This window comes from Manis javanica, chromosome 10 (assembly GCF_040802235.1).
Source record: "Manis javanica isolate MJ-LG chromosome 10, MJ_LKY, whole genome shotgun sequence".
NCBI lineage: Eukaryota > Metazoa > Chordata > Mammalia > Pholidota > Manidae > Manis > Manis javanica.
In genome coordinates this window covers 113672973-113692854 of record NC_133165.1, presented here as the reverse complement: position 1 = coordinate 113692854, position 19882 = coordinate 113672973, and the positions used below count along the sequence as shown (strand labels likewise).

At 55.7% G+C, this 19882-nt stretch overlaps 1 protein-coding gene across 1 annotated transcript; it reads right to left on the bottom strand.

The window, feature by feature from the left end:
* Positions 1-2909: 2909 nt before the first annotated feature.
* BIK (BCL2 interacting killer) lies at positions 2910-18087 on the bottom strand. Its single transcript, XM_017650733.3, has 5 exons — positions 17743-18087; positions 6454-6594; positions 4901-5008; positions 4065-4182; positions 2910-3431 (listed from the first exon to the last, which is right to left on the bottom strand). Exons 1-5 carry the CDS (start codon positions 17790-17792, stop codon positions 3342-3344), a joined length of 507 nt encoding a protein of 168 aa, XP_017506222.3. The 5' UTR covers positions 17793-18087; the 3' UTR covers positions 2910-3341.
* Positions 18088-19882: the final 1795 nt, after the last annotated feature.

Here is a 19882-nt window from a genome sequence, read left to right as displayed (position 1 = left end):
TCTGATCCTGCAGATTTTGAATCCAGATGAGTGACAGGGGCACAGGATGCTGAGGGGAGTTATGGGAGGAGCCCAGAGGCCTGGGGTGAGGGCCTCAGGGGCTGGGATGAATCCTGTTCCTGGGCAGGATCGTGGCCAGGTCCTGGCCCTTGGAGGAAAGCACCAGTGCTGTATTTGGTCCCTGGGTACCGAACCCCCTGAAGGCAGGAATTGCATTTGCTACCACAGCCCTGGGCCCCACATCAGTGGAGAACCTTGGCCTGTTTTCCTCCAGCAGCTTAACTCCCCAGTCTGCCTGCAAGTGGGCACTGCTCTCCTGCCTGGCAGGCAGGGGTTTCCCTGGGTACCTTCTAAGAGATTCAGATCTTGCCTCATCTCCACAAGTCCTGAATGAACCAGGAGCCTATTCAAAAGCCTCTGAAACAAAGATGGGACTCCTCATGCCCCCACAGCCTTGTCACCTCCTCTGGGAAGGTGCCCGACCTTGGGTCCCCAGGTTGTAGGGTCTGTGCCCATCCTGCAGCAGTGCCTGGGACCCACACAGAGCTGCTGGAGATGATGGCGAAACATTGTGTGGAAATTCTTTAGGGATCATGAAGCCACTGGATAACCACATCATCCCTACCCCTTCCTGGAGGGGACAGCCCTCTGTTCCTCCCTTTTGGGGGTTGGAGAGTGATTTTCCCTATTGCTTTTGACTCAGATTGAAGCCCACTGCAACTCCTAAGGGCCAAGCTGCTTTGTGCACCATGTGTGAACAGCCAGGCAGGCTTCACACTGTGACCCCTTCCCCTCTGTGGCCTCAGCGTCTAACTGCCCCATGGAGGCTAGATTGGATGACAGTGGTCAGAAGACCCCAGTCCAACTGGGATCAGGATCCTGGGTGACACAAACCTGAGCCACCTTGATCAAGTCCCTTACCTGTCTGGGCCTCATTTTCCCACTTGTAGGGCGGGCTGTCTGGAGCAGGTAGTGAAATGTAGCCACAACCGAATCAGGCCAGGAGGTCAAGGCTGCCTCCTTATGTGTGGATGCCGGAGCAGCATCAAGCTCATCAGGGCCCTGTGGTTGCTGTGACCTGGCGAGAAACCGTGGGTCAGACACTGGCCAGTCCGCCCCCATGTTCAGGCCTGTCTCCCAGCCGGGGGCCTTTGTGCTGCTTGGCAGCCCCTTTTCTACAGCCAGCTCCTCCGGAGGCCTTGTCTTATCTTGCCCATCCCTGGGCCCACCGTTTTCTGTCTTTTGCTGCCCTCAGAACACATCCCTCAAGACTCTTAGCTCATGTGTGTGTATTTTTCCCCAGTAATGTGAAATCTGAAGCGGGGACCATGTCGTCTTCACTGCATCCCCAGCTCGCACGCCGGAGGCGAGCACAGTAGACACTCCTCTGATACCCATGGGTGGAAAGAGTATTGTGGACTCCAGGACAGGATGAGCCTGGGGAGGGTGTCCCCAAAGTCCTGCAGGGAGAGGCCACTGCCCGGTCAGCATTGGCTATTATTCCTGGGAGCATTTCCAGCCCTCTTTCCTCTGAAGAGCCCCAGGCACTGCTGGCCACATCCATGGTGGGCCTGTGGCTGGGGGGACAGTTTATCCCCTGAGAGCTCAAGAGGGAGAAGGCGGAGTGCCATGTGGTCAGGGACTTTCTAAAGTCACCCCCTGGCTTTGGCCTTGCCCCATCCCTAGCCACTGACTCTACAGTGGGTCCCCAGAGCCTCGGGGCCAGTGTACCCACACAGGGCAAGTTGTGGGGCCACTTCCAGGTTTCTAAGTTTGGTGTGGATGCTTCCTGGATGGAACAGGGTGCCATGATGGAGCTTCCCCAGCAATGACCTGGGAGCTGGGGGATTCTGGACTCGCCCTGTGAAGTTCTGGGAAAGCCTGACAATCGGCCTCAAGTGACAACTTACATGGAAATGGGTTAAGTTAGGCCTCAAAAGCCATCAACAGGCAGACCTGGGGGTCAGGGTGCAGCTGCAGTATAAGGCCTGGGGGTGGGAAGCTTCACTCATAAGGGCTGAAGGGCACAGCTGGGGGAGCCCATCCTAAGTTTAAAAACTTGTAAGTGACCCCAGAGCTTGCCCTATGAGGACACTGGCCCCAAAGCCCTAGGGACCCACTATAGAATCAGGACGGCTAGGAGTGTGGCAAGGTCAAAGCCAGGGGCACCTCTAACTGACCACATGCGTTCATGTAGCAGCTGAGAGTGGGCAGGACACCGGGGCCTGCTCTGACTGGCCCAGCTGCATGCTGGGGCAGCTGCATCTGCTGGAGGGCTCTGGGGCTGAGTGGAGGGCAGGGAAGGCTCCCCAGCCCTGGACCTGGAGTGGGCTGGAGAGTGAGGCTGCCTCAGACGCTGGTGCAGGGGACGTGGGAAGCTGGAGAATGGTGGCTTACCCCAGGGTTGGCACTGAGATAGGGGACTCAGGGTGGGAGACATGGAACACAAGTTCTGTGAAGGCCTGGTAGGATCTAATAGCAGTGGGCCCAGGTCTGGGGAGGGCTGGGCCCACACATGGGGAGGTGCCCCTTCTCCCCAACACACTTGTGTGAATAGCCCCCCAGGCTGCAGCATTCCAGCACACGCAGGGTAAGCACACATGGGGAGGGGCAGGCAGCCCAGTCCTAAGAGGTACTAACAGCCCAAAAGAAGTGATCCCTAATGACAGACATCAGGCGCCAGGGCCAGGCAGGGAGTGACCCAGCATGTGTTGTGTTGGGCCACATACGTGACACCATTTGCCAGTGCTGGGACAGCAGGGAGGGGCTGTGTGGTACAAGCAGCCAGCTGCACAGGTGGCCAGGAGCACAGCCCACCCCTCCCCTACCCCGTACCCCAGCCACAATCCCCCTTGCAGGGGCAGGATGAAGCCCACACTGCGAGCCCACAGAGAGGACCAGAGACAGGCTGGAACCAACAGTTTATTGAGCCCTCCTCCCCCCAGGTCTATCCCAGGTGCTCTCTGCCGGGGGCATCACAGACCCAGGGGTGTGACCGGCACTACCCCTGCCCCGCTACACCACCAGCCCGGGGGAGGATGGCTCCTTGGGCCCGGCCACGCAGGGTGGGCTGGGGCCCGGAGAGCAGGCCCGGCCAGGCCTCAGTGTGAGCAGTTAACCAGTAACCACCCTAGAGGTACAGTGAATTCATTTGTCTTACAAAAAAAAGAAAACAAGAAAAAACTAGTATGAAAAACCTCAGTAGTGTCCCAGCACTCAGAGTTTAAATATAAAAAAGGGATCATCAGAAAACAGTTAAAAAGACAAAACCAACAAGGCCACACCTCCAGGGTGGTGGTCCGGGGGCGGGGCCAGCCCACCCCCACGGAGGGGGGCCGGCGTCACTGCAGGAGGCGGAGTCCCCAGCCCAGCAGCAGCGCCAGCACCAGCAGTGCGGACAGCACCAACTCGCGCCCTCGGGGGGGCGGCACCTGCGGGGTGAAGGGGGCAGAGGTGAGGACCCCAGCCTGGGACCCGCGGGCCCAGCCTACAGCTGTCCTGTGCCTGCTGGACACCGGGGCGAGCCAGGCATGGGTGAGAATGGGGTGGGGGGCACAGGAGCCCCTCGCTTAGAACTGGAGGGGCGTGGGGCAAAGTGACCAGAGGGGCACAGGAGGCACCAGAAAGGGGCCCTGGGGACACAGCAGAGGGTGGCAGGCCAGCCCACCCAGGGGCTGCTGTCTGGTGGGGACTGGTATGATGGGATGAACTGGTGTGAGGGACAATCAGCGTGCAAGGTGGGGAGGAGTGAGGGAGGGCAGGTATGTGAGGAACCAGCTGCATCTTCCTGCCAGATGAAGTCACTCCTGACAGAGGGAACAGCATGTACACAGAGGTGGAAGTTAGCAAATGCACTCAAGGGATTCGTGCATCAGGCAGGAAGCCAGGAGTCTCAAACCCAAAATGACCTTTGGGACCAGGCAGTAGTAGAAATTAGTGAAGCATGCAAGACAAGATAATAGAGAGTAGTGGGGACTGTGGCAACCGGAGAAGGCAGGACCGCCCCAGACCTCACCACATGCAGGAATGTAAGTCAGGGTCATAAAATCTCAGGGCTTACTTACCCAGTCCCTGAGGGTCAGTAGGCTCCAGAAGCTTATGTTCTCCCTGAGGTTAGTGAGACCATCCGTCAAACTTCTGAGAACAGCCCTCAGGCCTGCCTGGTTGTAGGGGAAAGCCAAACTGCCGTGCAAATGGGGGGGAACAGGGCCATTACTGCAGGCCGGGGGCAGAGAGAGCCTGTATCTTAGGTGAGAGTTGTGGGGAAAAGAGGGCCGGTCCCCTCCACCCACTGCCGTCCTCTCCCCCTTCCCTGGGTGCTCTGCCAGGGAGGGCTACTCCCCATGGGCCATTTCTGGTCCCAAATTCATCTGATTCCTGTTTCCTCCCAGACCTGCCTGCCGGCCCTCTGGAGCTGCCTTGTGGAAAATGCTCCACTGTCCACAGGCCCGAAGAGGCAGGTCCAGGGGAATGGGTCCTCGCTGGAGGAGCTTGTTTTCATAGAGGCCCCAGCTCCCCAGGGGAAAGCTGGGGACAGGAGACCATGTCAGTGTTCATCCTGGCCTCCAGGAGTGAGGTTTCCACATGCCCACTTTGAGCAACTCAGTGAGATGATGGGAACCTGGAGGGGTGCTGGCAAATTATGGAAGCTGAGCATCAGCAGGTGAGATGCCTCCATACAGAAGGCTCTGCCGGGCACGCAGACAGCCCCATCCATGCTCACCCAGCGTTGCCTGTTATCTCAGGCCAAGACCCTCTTGGAAATTACTGTCTTGACTTGGTGAGGGAAGGAGAGAAGGCGCCTGGGTTCTGCTTGGTCTGCTGCCCAGGCCCAGAGGATGAGGTGGCAGCGGGCAGCTTCTGGAGCTGGGGACTCCCGGGCTGGACAGGGGCTGGTCACCTGTACATGGCCATCCGTGGCAGCTCAGCAATGTGGGGCAGCATCCATCTCACTTCCATCTCGTCCCCAATGAAGGCCAGCCGCATGGCCACGTCATCACGGTTGTCACTGTGGGGAGGGCACAGGGAATCAGGGGTGTGGTCATGCCAGGGACCCCACGCCCCCGGCCCAGCAGGCCCCAGGTTCAGGAGGACCACGGGCGGGCGCGGAGCATGGCAAGGGCTGGGAACCAGGCCCCTCCTCCGGCTCCCACTTTGCTTCAGAAAAGCCAGCAGGGTCCCACGCACAGGGGGGCTTCCATGTGGGGAGGGAGACTGCCCTGGGGGCCCGTCCCAGCTCCTCTCGTGGGAGGGCAGGGGGCTTTGGGATTTGGTCTGCACCCTCGCCTGGGGCGGGCGGGAGGGACACCTCTGCCTGGGTGAGCACTGGGGCAAAGCAGCCTCCCTTCCCCATCCCACGACAACTGAATGCCCTGGGGAGTCCTGGGAGGGGGCCCCCCACCTGGTGGGTTTGGTGGAAATGTTGGCAAAGATGGGAAATGGGTCTGGGCAGGCGGGAGTGCCCCCTCGGATCACTGCGGCTGGCTTCCTGCGTGGGTCTCAACCCTCCTCATAGGGAGGGGCTCTGGCACCTGTTCCCTGGCCCCATCTTGAAACCACCTGTTGCCATCACTCCTTTTACAAAGGAGGGGCTAACTGGTCCCTGCCTGGGCACCTCCCTACTCTGACTGGAATCCTTGAAGAAAAGGGAGGCATACACACCCCCAAGTCTCACGCGCTCCCCTCCCGTCCTGGCATGTGGGCACCTTCAGCCCTGCTGACACGGTTTGCCAACACATTCCATCCCAGTGACTAGGCAGCCCGGCTGGGAATTCCCAGGCAGGTGGGCCTCCCAGGGACCAGAAACTCCAAGCCCCTCCCAGCCTGGCCCCAGCCACCTGCCCAGTCTCCCAGGGTCCATGCTCTATTCCAGGGGCAACAGGCTGGGAGGGCTAGCTGGCGGTCAGGGTGGTGGGCTAAGGTCCCGCCTCTATCCCAGTACCTGTGGGACCCTCAGGAAATCACTGCCCCAGGCTGCATGGCCCCTGCTGTCATCTACAAATGGAGCAGGAAAGGGTGAGGCAAGGCAGATTTGGGGATACCTCCAGCCCTGAAATCCCAATCCCCAAACCCAGGACCAAATGACTTAAGAACCCTTGAGGCCTAAAGCAAGAGGGGAGCATCCAGAACCCTGGGGCCAGTCCTGGGAAGATCCCCTCTGTGCTGCCCTATCTGAAATGGCTTCCTCAGGCCCCTTTTCTAAAGTTGTATCCACCTCTTAAGAGGCCTTGACAAGGTGACTGTGGCCACGAGGAGCAGGACGCATCCCCTCCTGAGCCTGCTTGAGCCATTCTGATGGCCAGAGTGGAGCTGCCCTGCCCAGGGCACTGGCTCCGTGACCACACCTGGGGGGTCTGCTCCAGAGCCCTGCCTGGGGAACCCAGGGCCGCTCCTGTGAGCACAGCCCAGAGGCCACCGACCCGCAACGGCAGTGGGCGGGGCCCAGGGACATGCCTGTACAGGGAGGACCCGGGATCCTCATCCTCCGTGAGCTCGGTCACGCCAGGGACCTCCAGAGCTTCGGGGCCATGCTCACGCAGGAAAGTGTCCAAAAGGAGGTCGCTGGAAAAGGCTCCTGCTTGAGACATTTCTTCTCTGGGGGAAGAAGACACACACTGACTGCATGCCCAGAACTATGCACGCACTGTCACCTTACCTCTGCTACCCGCCGGCCACTCTTTCTCCCGTGGAGCCATCATCAGCCTTCCCCACTCCAGCTCCCCAGGACATGAATTCTGCTGCAAGCTGGCTGCGTGCCCCTGGGGAAATCACCGTGCCTCTCTGTTCTCTGTCATACAACTCTAAAGTCAGGGATTTGGAGATGGTTCGTAAGGGCCCTTGTCTTTTCTCTTTGTATAAGAAAAATCAAGAGTGTAAGTATCAGACAGGCTCTAATTCTGGCCTTCAGTTTGGGTAGTAAAAAACCCAGGCATATGGGGTACAGCTGGGCTCTGCAGAAGAGCAACTCCAATACTGCCTACCTCAAGTGCCCACCTCTTGTCCACTCTTCCCCTTGAGCAGAAAAGGCAGATAAGCAGAAGGAGGAAAAGTCCTCCACCATCCCAATGCCCAGAGGGACCACTGCTCATCTTCATCTTTTTCTAAACACATACGCACATCACACACACTCACATGAACATTTTCAAAAATGGGATCACTCCTTACATAGTGTTTTATAACCACCTTTCTTCACTTGACTCTCTTGGCAAGACTGATGTTTACCTTTCTACTCCCCCAGGTCCCTTGTAACAGAACTAATTTCCTTGCAGGGGGTGGGAGGGGCCTGAATCCTTCTTCATCTGAGCCAATCATGATGCTGTTTCTCACTTTCCAGCATGCCTTGCAGCTGGTGGTAAGCATGTAACCCAGTCCTGGTCAATGAGGTCTCAAAAGTCTGATGTGGGAGTTGAAAGGAAGCAGTGACAGCCTGGGCAGCTCTTCTCCCTCCTTGCTACCTTCAACACAGGAGTGAAGGTTGGAGCTACAGCAGCCACTTTATGACATGGAGGTATTAAGCATAAGGCTAACCAATGTGCTAAGAGTATAGAGCAGAGAGGTAGAGAGCTTGGCTGTCTGATGGCATTGTTGAACAACTAAAAAAATACAAGTCACTGCTCACCTAATTGTCTAAGAAAAAATAAAACCCAATTGTTCAAATCACTATTCACTGTTCCTTGCCACCAAAGGCCTTCTTAACTATTACAATTGTGAATTCCCACATCAACAAATGCTTATATCATCACTTGTGATAGCTACTAGGATTCTGTGACCTGGTTCACCATCATTTACCCCACACCTCAGGTCTAGAATATAATGAAGGTGGTGGCTCTGGAGCTAAAGAAAATCAGTTTTCTCATGGGTAAGATGTCAATAGCCCCTCACTTGGCTATTGAGAATTAAATAAATAAGTCTCCTTCCAGTATTTTCAGCACAGCCAGGAGTAGGCACTAACCCTATGACCTTTGTACTTCAGCCCAGTATTTCCTTACAGTAATGTCCTGGGTTTTTCTAAATTCCTAATTTCCCCATGTTTGCCTGCACTGAAGCAAGAAAGGACAGAGCCGCCAAGTCTCCGCACTCCCCAGGCCAGGGCGTTCACCCCTGAAGCGGACCAAGCGGACCAATGCAGGCAGGCGCCCTGCGGGGACACTGAGGCTGGACAGGAGTGTGCCCATCACTTGCTTCCGGCATTAAAGGGTGAAGCTGGAAATGCAAAGGGCAGAGGTCAGTTTCGGATCCTCCAGGTGTCTCAGGGCACGTCTAGACAGTTTATGCCAACAACGCGTCCAAGCTGCACGCAAAGAGAAGACTGCTGTGACGCCGTCAAGGGTGCGGACAGGCATGTGGGGTCTGGGGCACTCTGGCCTTTGAGAAAAGAAACCACATAAGGATGGCATTGTTCTAGACAGAATCAATGCCCAGAATTGGCATCACAGAGATGGAAAGGGAGGGAAACAGAAGAGTTTTACATCTGTTCTGGATGAAAGTCTAACACAAAAAGCAGCTCCAGCAGGCACTGGGACTGAGTAAACACAGCCACAGCCGCCACACAGAGCCTGCGGCCTGACATGTGCCACTCGCACCTGTCAGGACAGCACCGTCCCTGGGGCTGAAAGGCGCTGTCAGGTCAGATCTGGTGGGTGGAGGGAGGGTGGCCCCAGCACCCGGGATGGGGGCTGCCACCTGCTGAGGGCACCTGCAGGCAAAGTGCTGAAAGCACACAGGTCCCAGGCCCGGCGACTCTGCCAGACCGTCAGGCCAGCGTACCCGGACAGGGAGGGACACAGCAGCATGTCTAACTCTAAAATACTGTTAGCAACTTAAATTCCCAGCACAGGCAACATTCTGGTGCACAAAGCTTCACACATTTGTTCCCAGAATGCATGGTAGCAGTTAAAAGCTCTGAGGTGAATAGAGACCCCTCTGCAACGCGAAGTTTTGACAACACTTCAGAAAAAACTACACAACAAAACTAGTATGGTTTGAAGCTACTTCTATAGCAGGGGTTGAATTCTGTCCATTTGCCTTTTAAACATAGGGCTGCTGCAAGTGGCCAACCCCATTCCCAGGCTGAGCTCCAGCCATGTGGCCCCTTCGGCATTAATACCATGTTCCATCCACAGTGTCGCTGTCAATTTCCTTTGCTTAAACAGAGTAAGGAGATGTAAGGGGCTGGCGGGGAGGGGAAGGCACTGGCACTAGCAGAGTCAAGACGACTTACCTGGATTTAAGTTACACTTAAATTGAGAAGATTATCTGAGCAAGTTAGAGGAAACCTCTAAAAGAAGCCAGCAGAAGAAAATATGATTAATTTCAATAAAAGAAAAGGGAAGTTTTTTTAGGAGATATGAACATTTATATAGAAAACCCAGAGAATCACCTATTGGAACTACCAGGAGTTTCAAGGTTGCCAAATACAAGATCAAATTCAAAAGCCAGTAGCATTCCTACAAGGCCACCAGAAAATATAATAGAAAATACCTATTTCCAGAAATACAAAATTTTGGTCAGGAATGACTCTGATAAAGGATGCTTAAAATCTTTATAGATAAAAGTTTGAAACTCCATAAAAGACATAAAACAGCCAGATAAATGGAGACAACTTTCATGGACGGGAGGTTTTAACACTGCATAGATTATAAGCAGAGTGAGTGTGAGTGAGTGAGTGAGTGAGTGAGTGAGTGAGTGAGTGAGTGTGTGTGTGTGCGCGCACGCGCATGTGCATGACACATACCAGGCCCTGGAGCCTGCGGCTAGTGTGCCATTTAAGGAACTGTGACTTGGCGCTCTGGCTGTCGTCAGGCTCCCAGTAGACTTGGTGTCAATGCAAATGGCCATTTCTCAGGGAAAGCAGCCCCAGACCTCATTTGCATCTACACCCTGACGCCCCTTTCTCCTCCAGCCTGAGCCCCGTCTGCAGGGAGCTATTCCCTTCCCGGAAAAGAACGGAAATAGTTCTGGTCCTTAGCCCCTTTGCCCTTGTGCCCATGCCCTAAGATTCTGACTGATACTAGCGGAGAATTGCCAGCCAGGCCTGGGCTGGCCTTGGGGCTCTAGATCTGAGAGTGCGAGGACACATGGAGTGCGGCACGGGGCTAGGGGCAGGGTCCCTGCGGCAGCCTCCCAGCTGCCCGCACCCCCCTCCCCCCGGGGGGAGGCCAAGCACGGGCCGCCTCCTGCCGGGCCTGCTCCCGTCTATGTCCAGGCAGCAGCCTCAGATCTGACCCGGTCACCACCCCACTCAGCGCCCGAGGCCCCTCAGGAATTGTGCTGCACCGCTACAGGGCAGCCCTCTTCTCCTCTGGCCACCTCAGCCCTGCCACCCCAACCTGGGCCCCCATTCCCACCACACTTAATGCTCTGTGACCGTGCATGGGCAGTGCCTGCCAGCTCTGACAGGCCCACTTCTACTGGTCCCCAAAGAACTCAATTCTGGCATTGCCCAGGCCTCCGGGCCAGGGTGGGGGCCTCAGGCGCTCCCACAGCCCGGTCTCTGCTTCCTTTTCTCCCCAGCCAAGCACACTAGCCACTGCTGTCTCTCCGTCTGTGGTCGTTTGGAGCCTGGGCTCTGCAGCCACGCTGGGGGGTGTCCTTGGGTAAGCTGGCCTCCGTGTGCCTCAAGTTTCCTTACTTCTAAATGAGGGTATTAGTAACACCTATTTCACGGGGCTGGGGAGTGACACTGGGAGGACTAAATGACAGAATCCATGTTAATGTATCTGACACAGAGTAGCAAGTAACAAAACAGGAACTGCCATTATTATGGTTCCCAACACATAGCACAGAGCATTTGTTGAATGACTAAACAAAGTCTCTGCAGCTGCAGATTCAGGAACCTGAACTGGTTTTAAGCATCTATTTTTTTTCCAGTAAATTTGCAAACAAGTTTTCTTTGGGGAAAGGAAGGCACACACAGCCATGTGTCCCCACCCCGGCTGCAGCCCACACACTTACCCTCCTCCACACTCAGTGGAAAAACCAGCCAGGAACCCTGTTTTACTCGAGGTCGGGATGCAAATCTACCCTCTGGGCAGAGGAGAGCACCACCCCCACAGCCATGAACACACCTGTGGGGCCTGCAGTGACATAGGCATGCCCCCACACACACTGGGATGGCAACAGCTGCCCCCTCTTCAGATGGTGGACCCTCGGTCTCCCCAAGCCCAGCCTTGCCTGCTTCCCTCCCTGCTCCCAACCTTGCTGTGTCTCTGCATGCTTCGCAGCAAAGCAGGAACAGGTGACGACAACCTTGGGGCTCCCACAATGCCAACTAGTCCCCGGAGTCCCGAGGGCCAGGCCAGTGGCTGCTGGTGGGCCCACCTTTTCCCATCCACAATGGTCCCAGTCGCCAGCTCCACTGCCACCTGTGAGGGGGGCAGTGCCCCAGTTTACAGAGCCCTTGGTACTCAAAGCACCCAGTGCACACTCAAGCCAAAAGGCCCTGACCTCCGCGGGACACACCCAGGTTCCCCCCAGCTGCCACTGCCAGGACCAGGACAGTCAGCCGACTCTGAGCCCAGCACAGGCAGGGCTCTCCTGCGTGGCAGTGTCCCAACCTCCAGGGCTGCTAAGATTAGACACCACTGTTGCCCATTGTCTGCCACCTAGCAGGGGCTCCAAAGCTCATTAAGGACTCACCAGCCCCAGAGAGAAGTGGGGGACAGTGCCCCCTCACCCTCATAGTCCACTCACCCTGCCGTGCAGCAGCTGCCCCCGACATCTCTGGGGGTCACTTTGATGATTAATATGTCCCACAACCACAAAGGTGTATAATAACCTTTGACTTCTGTCTCCTGCATACACCCCTACCTGGCAGCCCTGAGAAAGACACGCAGTGCGCTTGTAGGCACTGGTGTGGCCAGACCCCAAGGAAGGCACATGGCTACGTGAAGTCAGCAGGGACAGAAGTCTTCACTGTGTCAAAATGAAGACCCAAAGCAGACAAATACTTCCTTCTGCACCAATCATCCCCTGAAGGAGAAAAGCAATTAGTAAAGAGAGGAAGGGGACGTCTCTGGCACCGAGGTGGGAAGTAGACTTAATTTTTACTACACATGCTTTTGTGCTCTTGAATTTTTACTAGCAGGCATGTGCTGGTGCTGCTGATTCAAAAAAGTAAGCAAAAACAACTGCTTCAGATTAATAGCTTGAATTTCTCTGAAATGGTGATGTTTGTTTTAAAGGTCTATTTCTGGAATCAAGTAACCACCCCCTTCCCCGTCCACCCACCTTGCGGGCCAAGTCCAGGCTCCCGCCTCCAGGTCAGGAACCTGCAGGTAGGATCCCCACCCTGTTTGAGGAGGGCAGGGCTCACTTCCCTTCAGGGATGGAGAAATACCTCCGGGGAAGGAGGCAGGGAGGCAGGGAGAGAAATGTAAAAAGAAAATTGGAAAGTCACCTGGGCAGGTGGGTGGGAGTTGTTCAGTAATTTGGAAAGTGGCAGCTCGGAATGGACCCCTGGAGCCGCCGCCTCTCAGTCCTGCTCTGCCCACCACAGAGCGCAGGTGCCGGCCGGACCCACCTGGAATCCAGGTGTGGGCAAAGCCGTCCACTGGGCCACGGCCAGCAGTCCAGTCTGCGCTGGGCTTCCAGCTGCTGGGGCCTCCAGCAAAGGCTGCCCTCTCTGGGCCGGGGCTCAATGCTCCCGGTGACCCTACATCCTCTTTATTTGCATCTACAGAGCACAACCCCCCTCCAGAGAAGGGGATGTTTGTCCCATTTCACAGTGGGGGGCCTGGGAGGGTTGAAAACGGAAATTCAGAGCCTCTTCACCATATAATCATGCTAACCCACCCCCAAGCTCCAAAAATAGACCCTCCTAGCAATGCAGGTTGATTTACTTGTAGACAAACCAGGGAGGCAGCCTTGAGAATTAGAAAAATGTCATGTTGTGAGGCCTGAAATGCTCAATAGTTTTCACTAAATTCAACAGTTGATGGAACATGCCTGCAGGGCACAGTAGGGCCCAAGAATTTGTCATTATTGGACTTAGCATCACGGGCAAGAAGGCAACTATGAAACATGCAGGTGCAGGAACAGCATCCGGCACTTTGCAGCTCACCCTAGCGGAGGAAGGAACCTATCCCCTATTCACAGATGAAGAAACGGGTTTAGAACAGGGAAGGGCTGTCACACACCCGAGGGGAGCGGCTACAGCTTCCACCTCTGGGGACACACTGTCTCGACCACCAGAGTTTATTGGAGGTCACAGTTTGGTGGGAGCTGGTCTGGTCTGGTCTGATTCAGCACCAGGGCCTCTCTCCGGGCCTGGTCAGTAGTAGCTTAGGAACGTTCGTGGAAAGAGTGATGCACAACCAGCGCCCCCTCTTCCTCCCCAAACCCACGTTTAGGCAGGCTAGCCACTGCAAAAATGCAAAGTGCTGGGTCTCTGTGTAGCGCACAGTAAGTCCTGGGTAGCTGCTGAGTGACAAGAACACGTCTCACTGGCTAAGTACGAACATGGTGGGATGCCTGGTTCTAGCCCAGATTGTCTGTATGACTTTAGACAAAGGCCTCAGCCCTCTTGGACTCCTAATATTTCTTTGTAAAGCAAGTGTTGGAGAGATCCTCTATGCCCTTTTCTGCTTAAATACCTATAAAAACACACTAAACTGTATGGGAAATGTAACATTCTAATAATTCTCTTGACTGATTTTGAAACTGGCTTTAAACCAGTTTGCTGTGGTCTGAATGCCTGTGTCCATGCCCCCTTCCACTCATATGTTGAAACTTAACTGCCCAAAAGATGGGGTCTTTGGGAGGCAATTAGATCTGGGCTCCACGAGAGTTTAGCAATTACTCTTCTAAAGAGGCCAGGAGAGCTCCCTCTACGTGCGAATACAGGAAGCCTGTGGCACCCTGTCCTTGGACTTCCAGCCTCCAGAGCCCTGTGAGAAATGAATCTATGGCTTATGAGCCGCCCAGGCTGTTTGACTTACACGAGCAACTTAAAAGCCTTTAAAAGTATGTCTTTGAAATAAGTTCTTACTTAGGAAGTATTTAAAATAAATGAAGGACTGTACACTCTGCAGGGCCAGACACTGAAGCCTGGAGGGAGAGACGTGGCCCTCGGGGTCTCCTTTCTCCCTGGTAGTTTTGGGACGCTCTCACTGCTCTGAGGGCTCTCAGTCACTCACAGGGTCCTGAGCCCCCTGCAGTCAGCCTCCATGGAGGCTCGCATTTCCTCCCTGGGTCAAAGTCCTCCACCCCCCACTGGACTCACCCCAGCCCTTTGGTGCCCTCAGCCTCGACCAAACACCCTCCTGCTGCCTCCCCAAGGCTGTCTTAGGGGACCTGCTTCTTCCTTCAGGCCTGACCCAGAATCCACCTCCTTCCCACCCTTCCAGGCCAGAATTAATTGCTCTTTATCTGCACTGTCCCAGAACCTTTGATAAACAGACCTGGATTGGGCACCTAGCCCATTATGGCCTCATTAAATGTTTACCTGTCTGTCTGCCCCAGTGAACGGAGACAAGCCAGAGGAGACAGGCAGGACAATGCAAACCAGAATGGAGGAGCCGGGCTCACAGCAACAAGCAACTCCTGGCAGGGGGACCCTGGACTGGACACACTGTCCCCTCTGGAGAGCCCAATCGGGGTCAGCTGTGAGGAAGAGGCGGGTAATGTAGGCATGGTATACAGTAAGTGCCCACTAATGGGAAGCTATCCCTCATGGGGCCTGGAGCTCAGGAGGGGTGGTGCCCAGGCTGACCGCCTCGCCTCGTGGTCACAGCTGGGACTTTTCCCGGTGCGTCATGGCCCGCATGCAGGCAATCCGGCTGTTCTTTGTCTCACCTTGACAGAGCCTCTCCTGAGCTCCAAGCCAGTCACCCAAACATCATCTCTTAAAAAAAAAAGAAAACAAGGACTCTCAGCCTTAAACAGCCATCTCACAGGGCCCGTCTCCAAACAGCCAGTGGGCTGCTCTTCTTTCAAACTCGCACTTCCTCTCAGTCTGGGTGACCGGGTGTCTTCTCCCACCACCAGAAAAACAGGTTTACCATGCAGTGCCTGGCGAGGCCCAGCGGGTGTTTTGTGTTGTCACATCCTAATATTGACACTAGGAAAATCAGCTGCCCTCCCTGAGTCTGCCGTGGTGCGCTGACCACCAGGCCTGGCCTCTCTCCCGCTTGCCTCGGGGCTGACGAGGAACGCACCGTGGACTTATTTGCTTACATTCTGTATTTCTCCCAGGGCCTGGCCCAACCAACTGGGGGGCAAGACAAAGAGACAAGGGGGCGGCTGCCCGTGTCCACTCCAGACCCACTGCAGGCTTCCTGGTGGCCCCACAGTGAGACCCGAGCGTGCCAGGAACTTCCTAGAAACCTCTTGGAATTGTTCTGAGCAAAAAGAAAAACAGCCGGACTCTCGTGGGATCCACTATGTCCGAGGCAGGGGAAGCAAGAAGCCATTAACTGTCTACAAACTTACTAGGCTCACTAAAAACAGGATGCTTTCCAGGGAGAGGGGAAAATACCTTCGAGGTCAGCTTCAAGACTTGCCAGTGGAGAGAACCCCTCCCCGGGAGCCTCTTCCAGTTATTAGAGAACGAATCCAAAGTGCAAAGCTGAGCTAACAACACTGCTGTGGGCTCTTCGCGGCCCAGTGAATCCTGCTTTTGTACCTGTTGGCCACCGAAGATCCCCTAAAACTTACAATAATTAACACGTGCACAACTCTGTATCCAGCTTCTGCCCAGTGTGCCCAGGCCGTGATGGACACTGGGAGTACTCCAGTGAGTGCTGACATTTGGGTCAGTTCTTGGGGAGCTGCAGGCTGGTGTAAGTCTAAGTAAGCACAAATGGGTAATTTCACACTGTTTCTGGTGTCTGAAAACAGTAAAATAAGGTCCCAGGTCAGACAAACTGGTGGGAGGAGAGGAAGGGCTGCACCTGTGGATGAGGTAGACAAGGAAGCCTTCTTGGAGGAGGTGGCAAATGATCTGCAATAGTGAAGCAGGAGTCTGATACACACACACACACACACACACACACACACACACACACACACACACACACACACACACACACACACACACACACACACACACACAGGGGCTGTGCTAAGTCTATCATGTATCGTTTCATTTGTTTTAGGCCACACACCATCCTATGGAAGGCCTCATGGGATCCCTGGTGCTTGGAGAAATATCCCTATTGAAACAGTTTCCCCCCAAAAAAAGACACACTGGCAGCGATATCAGGTTGATTAAATATGTTCCCTGCCATGGAGGACAGTCTAAGGCACTGGCTGGAAGCCCACACCCTGGACACCAGTCTCCCCCGACACCTTTAGACACACTTTATGCCAGAAACAAGCAAAAATAAATTTGTATGACCTAATGTTGATAAGGCTGGAGAAGCCACAGTTCAATCAATGATAGCCCCAGACCTTGAGGTTAAGATGGTGGGAAACCCCCAAATCCTGGGTAGAGAAGGGAGGGGCAGTGTGGAGAGATGAGAGAGTGGGGAGAGGCAACATCAGCTGCCACCACTGGGGCCCAGGTCCAGCTACCGCCTCCACAGACCATCTAGGACCAAGTGCCAGGCAGCACTGATAATCACCCGAAATGCGCCCCTCCTAAATATTTATCCCAAAAGCACGGCCAGAGTAAGGATAGATTAAAGTGTTTACTGCTTCGAGGCCACTAGCAACCAAACCAACACTTGGGCGGGTGTTCTCCACACCTGGTAGAAACATGATGCACCCATTTTACAGAGTGAACAACACACAGGCTCACAACAGGGCAGCCTGTCTGAACTGAAACAGCCCAGCTGGAAAGCGGCTGCGTGGAGAGTTTCGGCTTGACGTCAGCTCTGGGCTTTTAGGTAGCATTTCTGTTGCCTCTAGGAACTTAAGCCTCAGTTTTTCCCTCTGTAAAATGAGGCTTGTGTCCTGGAGGGCGGACCAGCACAGAGCTAGCTCAGTTGTCCCTTTCTGAACAAGGGAAGAATGAAACAAATAACCCTCCCTTCCTGGAGAGCTGACGGAGAAATGCCAGCCAGGGGCCGCGCCAGAGCGGAGCTCAGAATGTCACTACAGCCCCGGGGCGGCTCACTCCGCGAAAACTGCAATAACAACTAACGGTTTGCGCGATTCGCACCCAGGAGGCCGGAGCGCGTCCCCCGGGCGGAAGCAGCCCGGTGCCCGGGGTTCCTTGTGGCCGTGCGGGGCTAGCGGCGGGCACCTCCTGTCACCGGCGGGCACGCGCCCCGCGGCCCTGCGTGCGCCCGGCACGTCGGCGGCTCCGATCTACGAACTCCGGCCAGCGCAGCCCCGGGCGCGCCGGCCCGCCCGTCTCCCCGCCTCCCCGCATCCCGGGAGGGAGCCCTCCTCGGCCCCCCGCAGGTGCGCCCGGCGGCTCCAGTGCCCGACGCCATCTTCCCTTCTGGGTGGCTACCGGCCGCAGTGCCCGGGAGGCGACCCGAGAACTTGGGGGTCTGGACCTGGCGACGGGCAGGCGGCCTGGGGGCGGGCGCGGAGCGGCCGCCCGTTGCACAGACGCGGAGACTGCGGCCCGCCCACGGGGTCCCGGCTGGCACCCTCGCCGGCTGGCACCTGGAACGGAGTCCCGAAACGTCCCCCGCAAGGGACACACTGACAACTGCGCGGAACGTATAAGGCCGGGCACCGACCTTCAGCCGCTCGGCATCCAGGGCAGCACCCGGCGCCCACCTGCCGGGCTCGGCCTGGGCGGAGGGCCGAGGGCAGCGGGGTTGGGATCGCGGCAGGGCTGGGACTCACCTCGCAGCGGCGGTGGCGACTGCGGCGGCTTCCGGAGCCTGCAGGCGCATTGTGCGCGGCGGGAGCCCGCGCGCAGCCCTATAAGCCGCCGGCCCCGCCCCGGCCCGCCCCCAGGTCCACCTGCAACCGAGCCGCTACAAATGTGAGCTGTTGACTTGTTTACTCTCTACCTCGTGCTGTCTGCAAGCTTGTTTTGTCGCGTGCGCTGTTTTCCCAGCATGACGTGCACACAGTAGGCTCTGAGCAATATTTGTGGTTGAATCCCCTGGCCGAGTTTGCATGCATAATCCAGCATCTCCCCGTGGATTGCCTCGCTTCGTCCTCAAAGCAGTCCTAACAGCTCGGTGCTTTTTTTACATGCCGTTTTACGGATGAGGAAACTGAGGCTGGGCGAGGCCCAAATAATTTGTTGAATGACAGCATGAATTCAGCCCTCAAATATTCGTGCTCTTTGTACTGGTAGCTTCGGAAGCTGGGTTTTGTTTTTCAAATATTTTTAATTGTGGTAAAACACAACATAAAATTTACCGTCTTAACTATTTTTAAGTGCACTGTTCATATATTAAATACATGCATAATGTTGTGAACCTTTGCTACTGTCTCCGTAACTTTCCATTCTGTAAAACAAACTCCATACCCACTGACCAATAACTCTCCATTCCCGCCCTGCCAGGCCTTGGCGCCCACCTGGAGTTAGACACTTTTAAACCTCCTTCCCAAACTCAAACACTAAGGTTCCTGTTTTTTTAGAATTAACAGTATTCTACAGACGCGGGGCCTTTCCACCGCAGTCCTTCCCTCCCACCTCCTGCCGCACCCCACCCCCCTGCCTCCTGTAGTGGGAGCAGGCTCCTGAGCCTAGGGAGAAACAGAGGCCGGGGACAGCCCCCAAATTCCTTTGGGAAAGGAAGAAGAAATCAGAAGGGTTCCAGGTAGGGTGGGACGCAGCCCTGGGGCGGGGTTATCCAGGGGGTGTGTTGGAGGCGGAGGCTCGCGCGGGGATTACAAAGTAACTATCGCTCCAAGAACACAACAGGCTTGTTTACCTCGGTCCCGCTGTCTCTGGGAGCAGAGGCGCAGCAGGGGGCCCTTCCCCCCAGTTTGCCAGCTGCTACCTGGCGGTGACCCCTGACTCCCTCCCCTTCAGTGTTCTCCTCTGCGAAACGGGGAGACAGTACTGATTCCCCTTTGCCACCCAGGGCTGCACCGAGGATCAGAGGAGATATCCATCAAATGTTAAGTAAACTCCGAGCTGAAAGGCGATCCCTGAGGGCTGTTCTGATCTCCTCCGACTTGCAGGTCACATCAAATCCAAGTCCCACAAAGCCTCCGTCCGTCACTAATAGCCACAGGGGGCCTCACAAGCCCTCCTGAGGAGCCTTACAAAATAGGGTCCTCTCTGCAAATGCACCGCGCGGATGAAAAGTTCTCACAGCAGAGAAGCGTGGTGCAAGGGTCTCATGGGCCAAAAAAGCCCTGAGGCGAAGGCAGTGCCTCCAGGGGGGTTTCAGGGCCAGGCACGTAGTAGGTGTTCAATAAACATTAGCAGAACAGATGGAGGAAGGAGGACAGTTTAGGGACAGATGGGGGATAAAGTGCCCAGTGAAGGGGTGGGTGAAAATATTTGCCTTGCAAGGTCCCAAAACAATATGCTCATTAAATGGAGGAGGGGGTGAAAGCCTTTCAAATAAGAGTAGAGCCTGTAGAAGGCCTTGGCTTCCTATTAATTGACAGCAGGCCCTGGGTTAGATAGCAAACGATAACAACGGCAGTAAAGATGGCCTCCCCACCGTCTGTTCAGGTCCCCAGGCCCAGGGCTAAACTTCGTATTGTCTCCTCTAATTCTGACAGTTGCCCCATGGGGCAGGAATGGCCATCCCACTGCAGCACCCCCAAAGGGTTGGTGTGCAGACAAGAGAGAATTAGCTCCTGGCTCCTTTTTACAGATGGGGAAACTGAGGCTCTGAAAAGGAGACCACTCACTGGAGACCCCCCAGCCCTTGGGCAGCAGAGGCGTTTCAAGCCCAAGTCCTGCAGAGCCCTTTCCTCCGCTCCACAGCTGGCCCCCCAGCCTCCTGGGCCTCAGTCTCCCCTTCTCCATAGGATTTTGTGGCCAGTGCCAGCACCACTGGGCCGTGAA

Excerpts from the sequence above, each read along its gene's own strand:
- BIK (XM_017650733.3), bottom strand. The coding sequence starts at position 17,792 with ATGCGCCTGCAGGCTCCGGAAGCCGCCGCAGTCGCCACCGCCGCTGCG. Across the intron at positions 6,595-17,742 it reads GTCGCCACCGCCGCTGCGAG|AGAAGAAATGTCTCAAGCAG; the intron begins GTGAGTCCCAGC and ends TTCTTCCCCCAG. Across the intron at positions 3,432-4,064 it reads TACTGACCCTCAGGGACTGG|GTGCCGCCCCCCCGAGGGCG; the intron begins GTAAGTAAGCCC and ends TTCACCCCGCAG.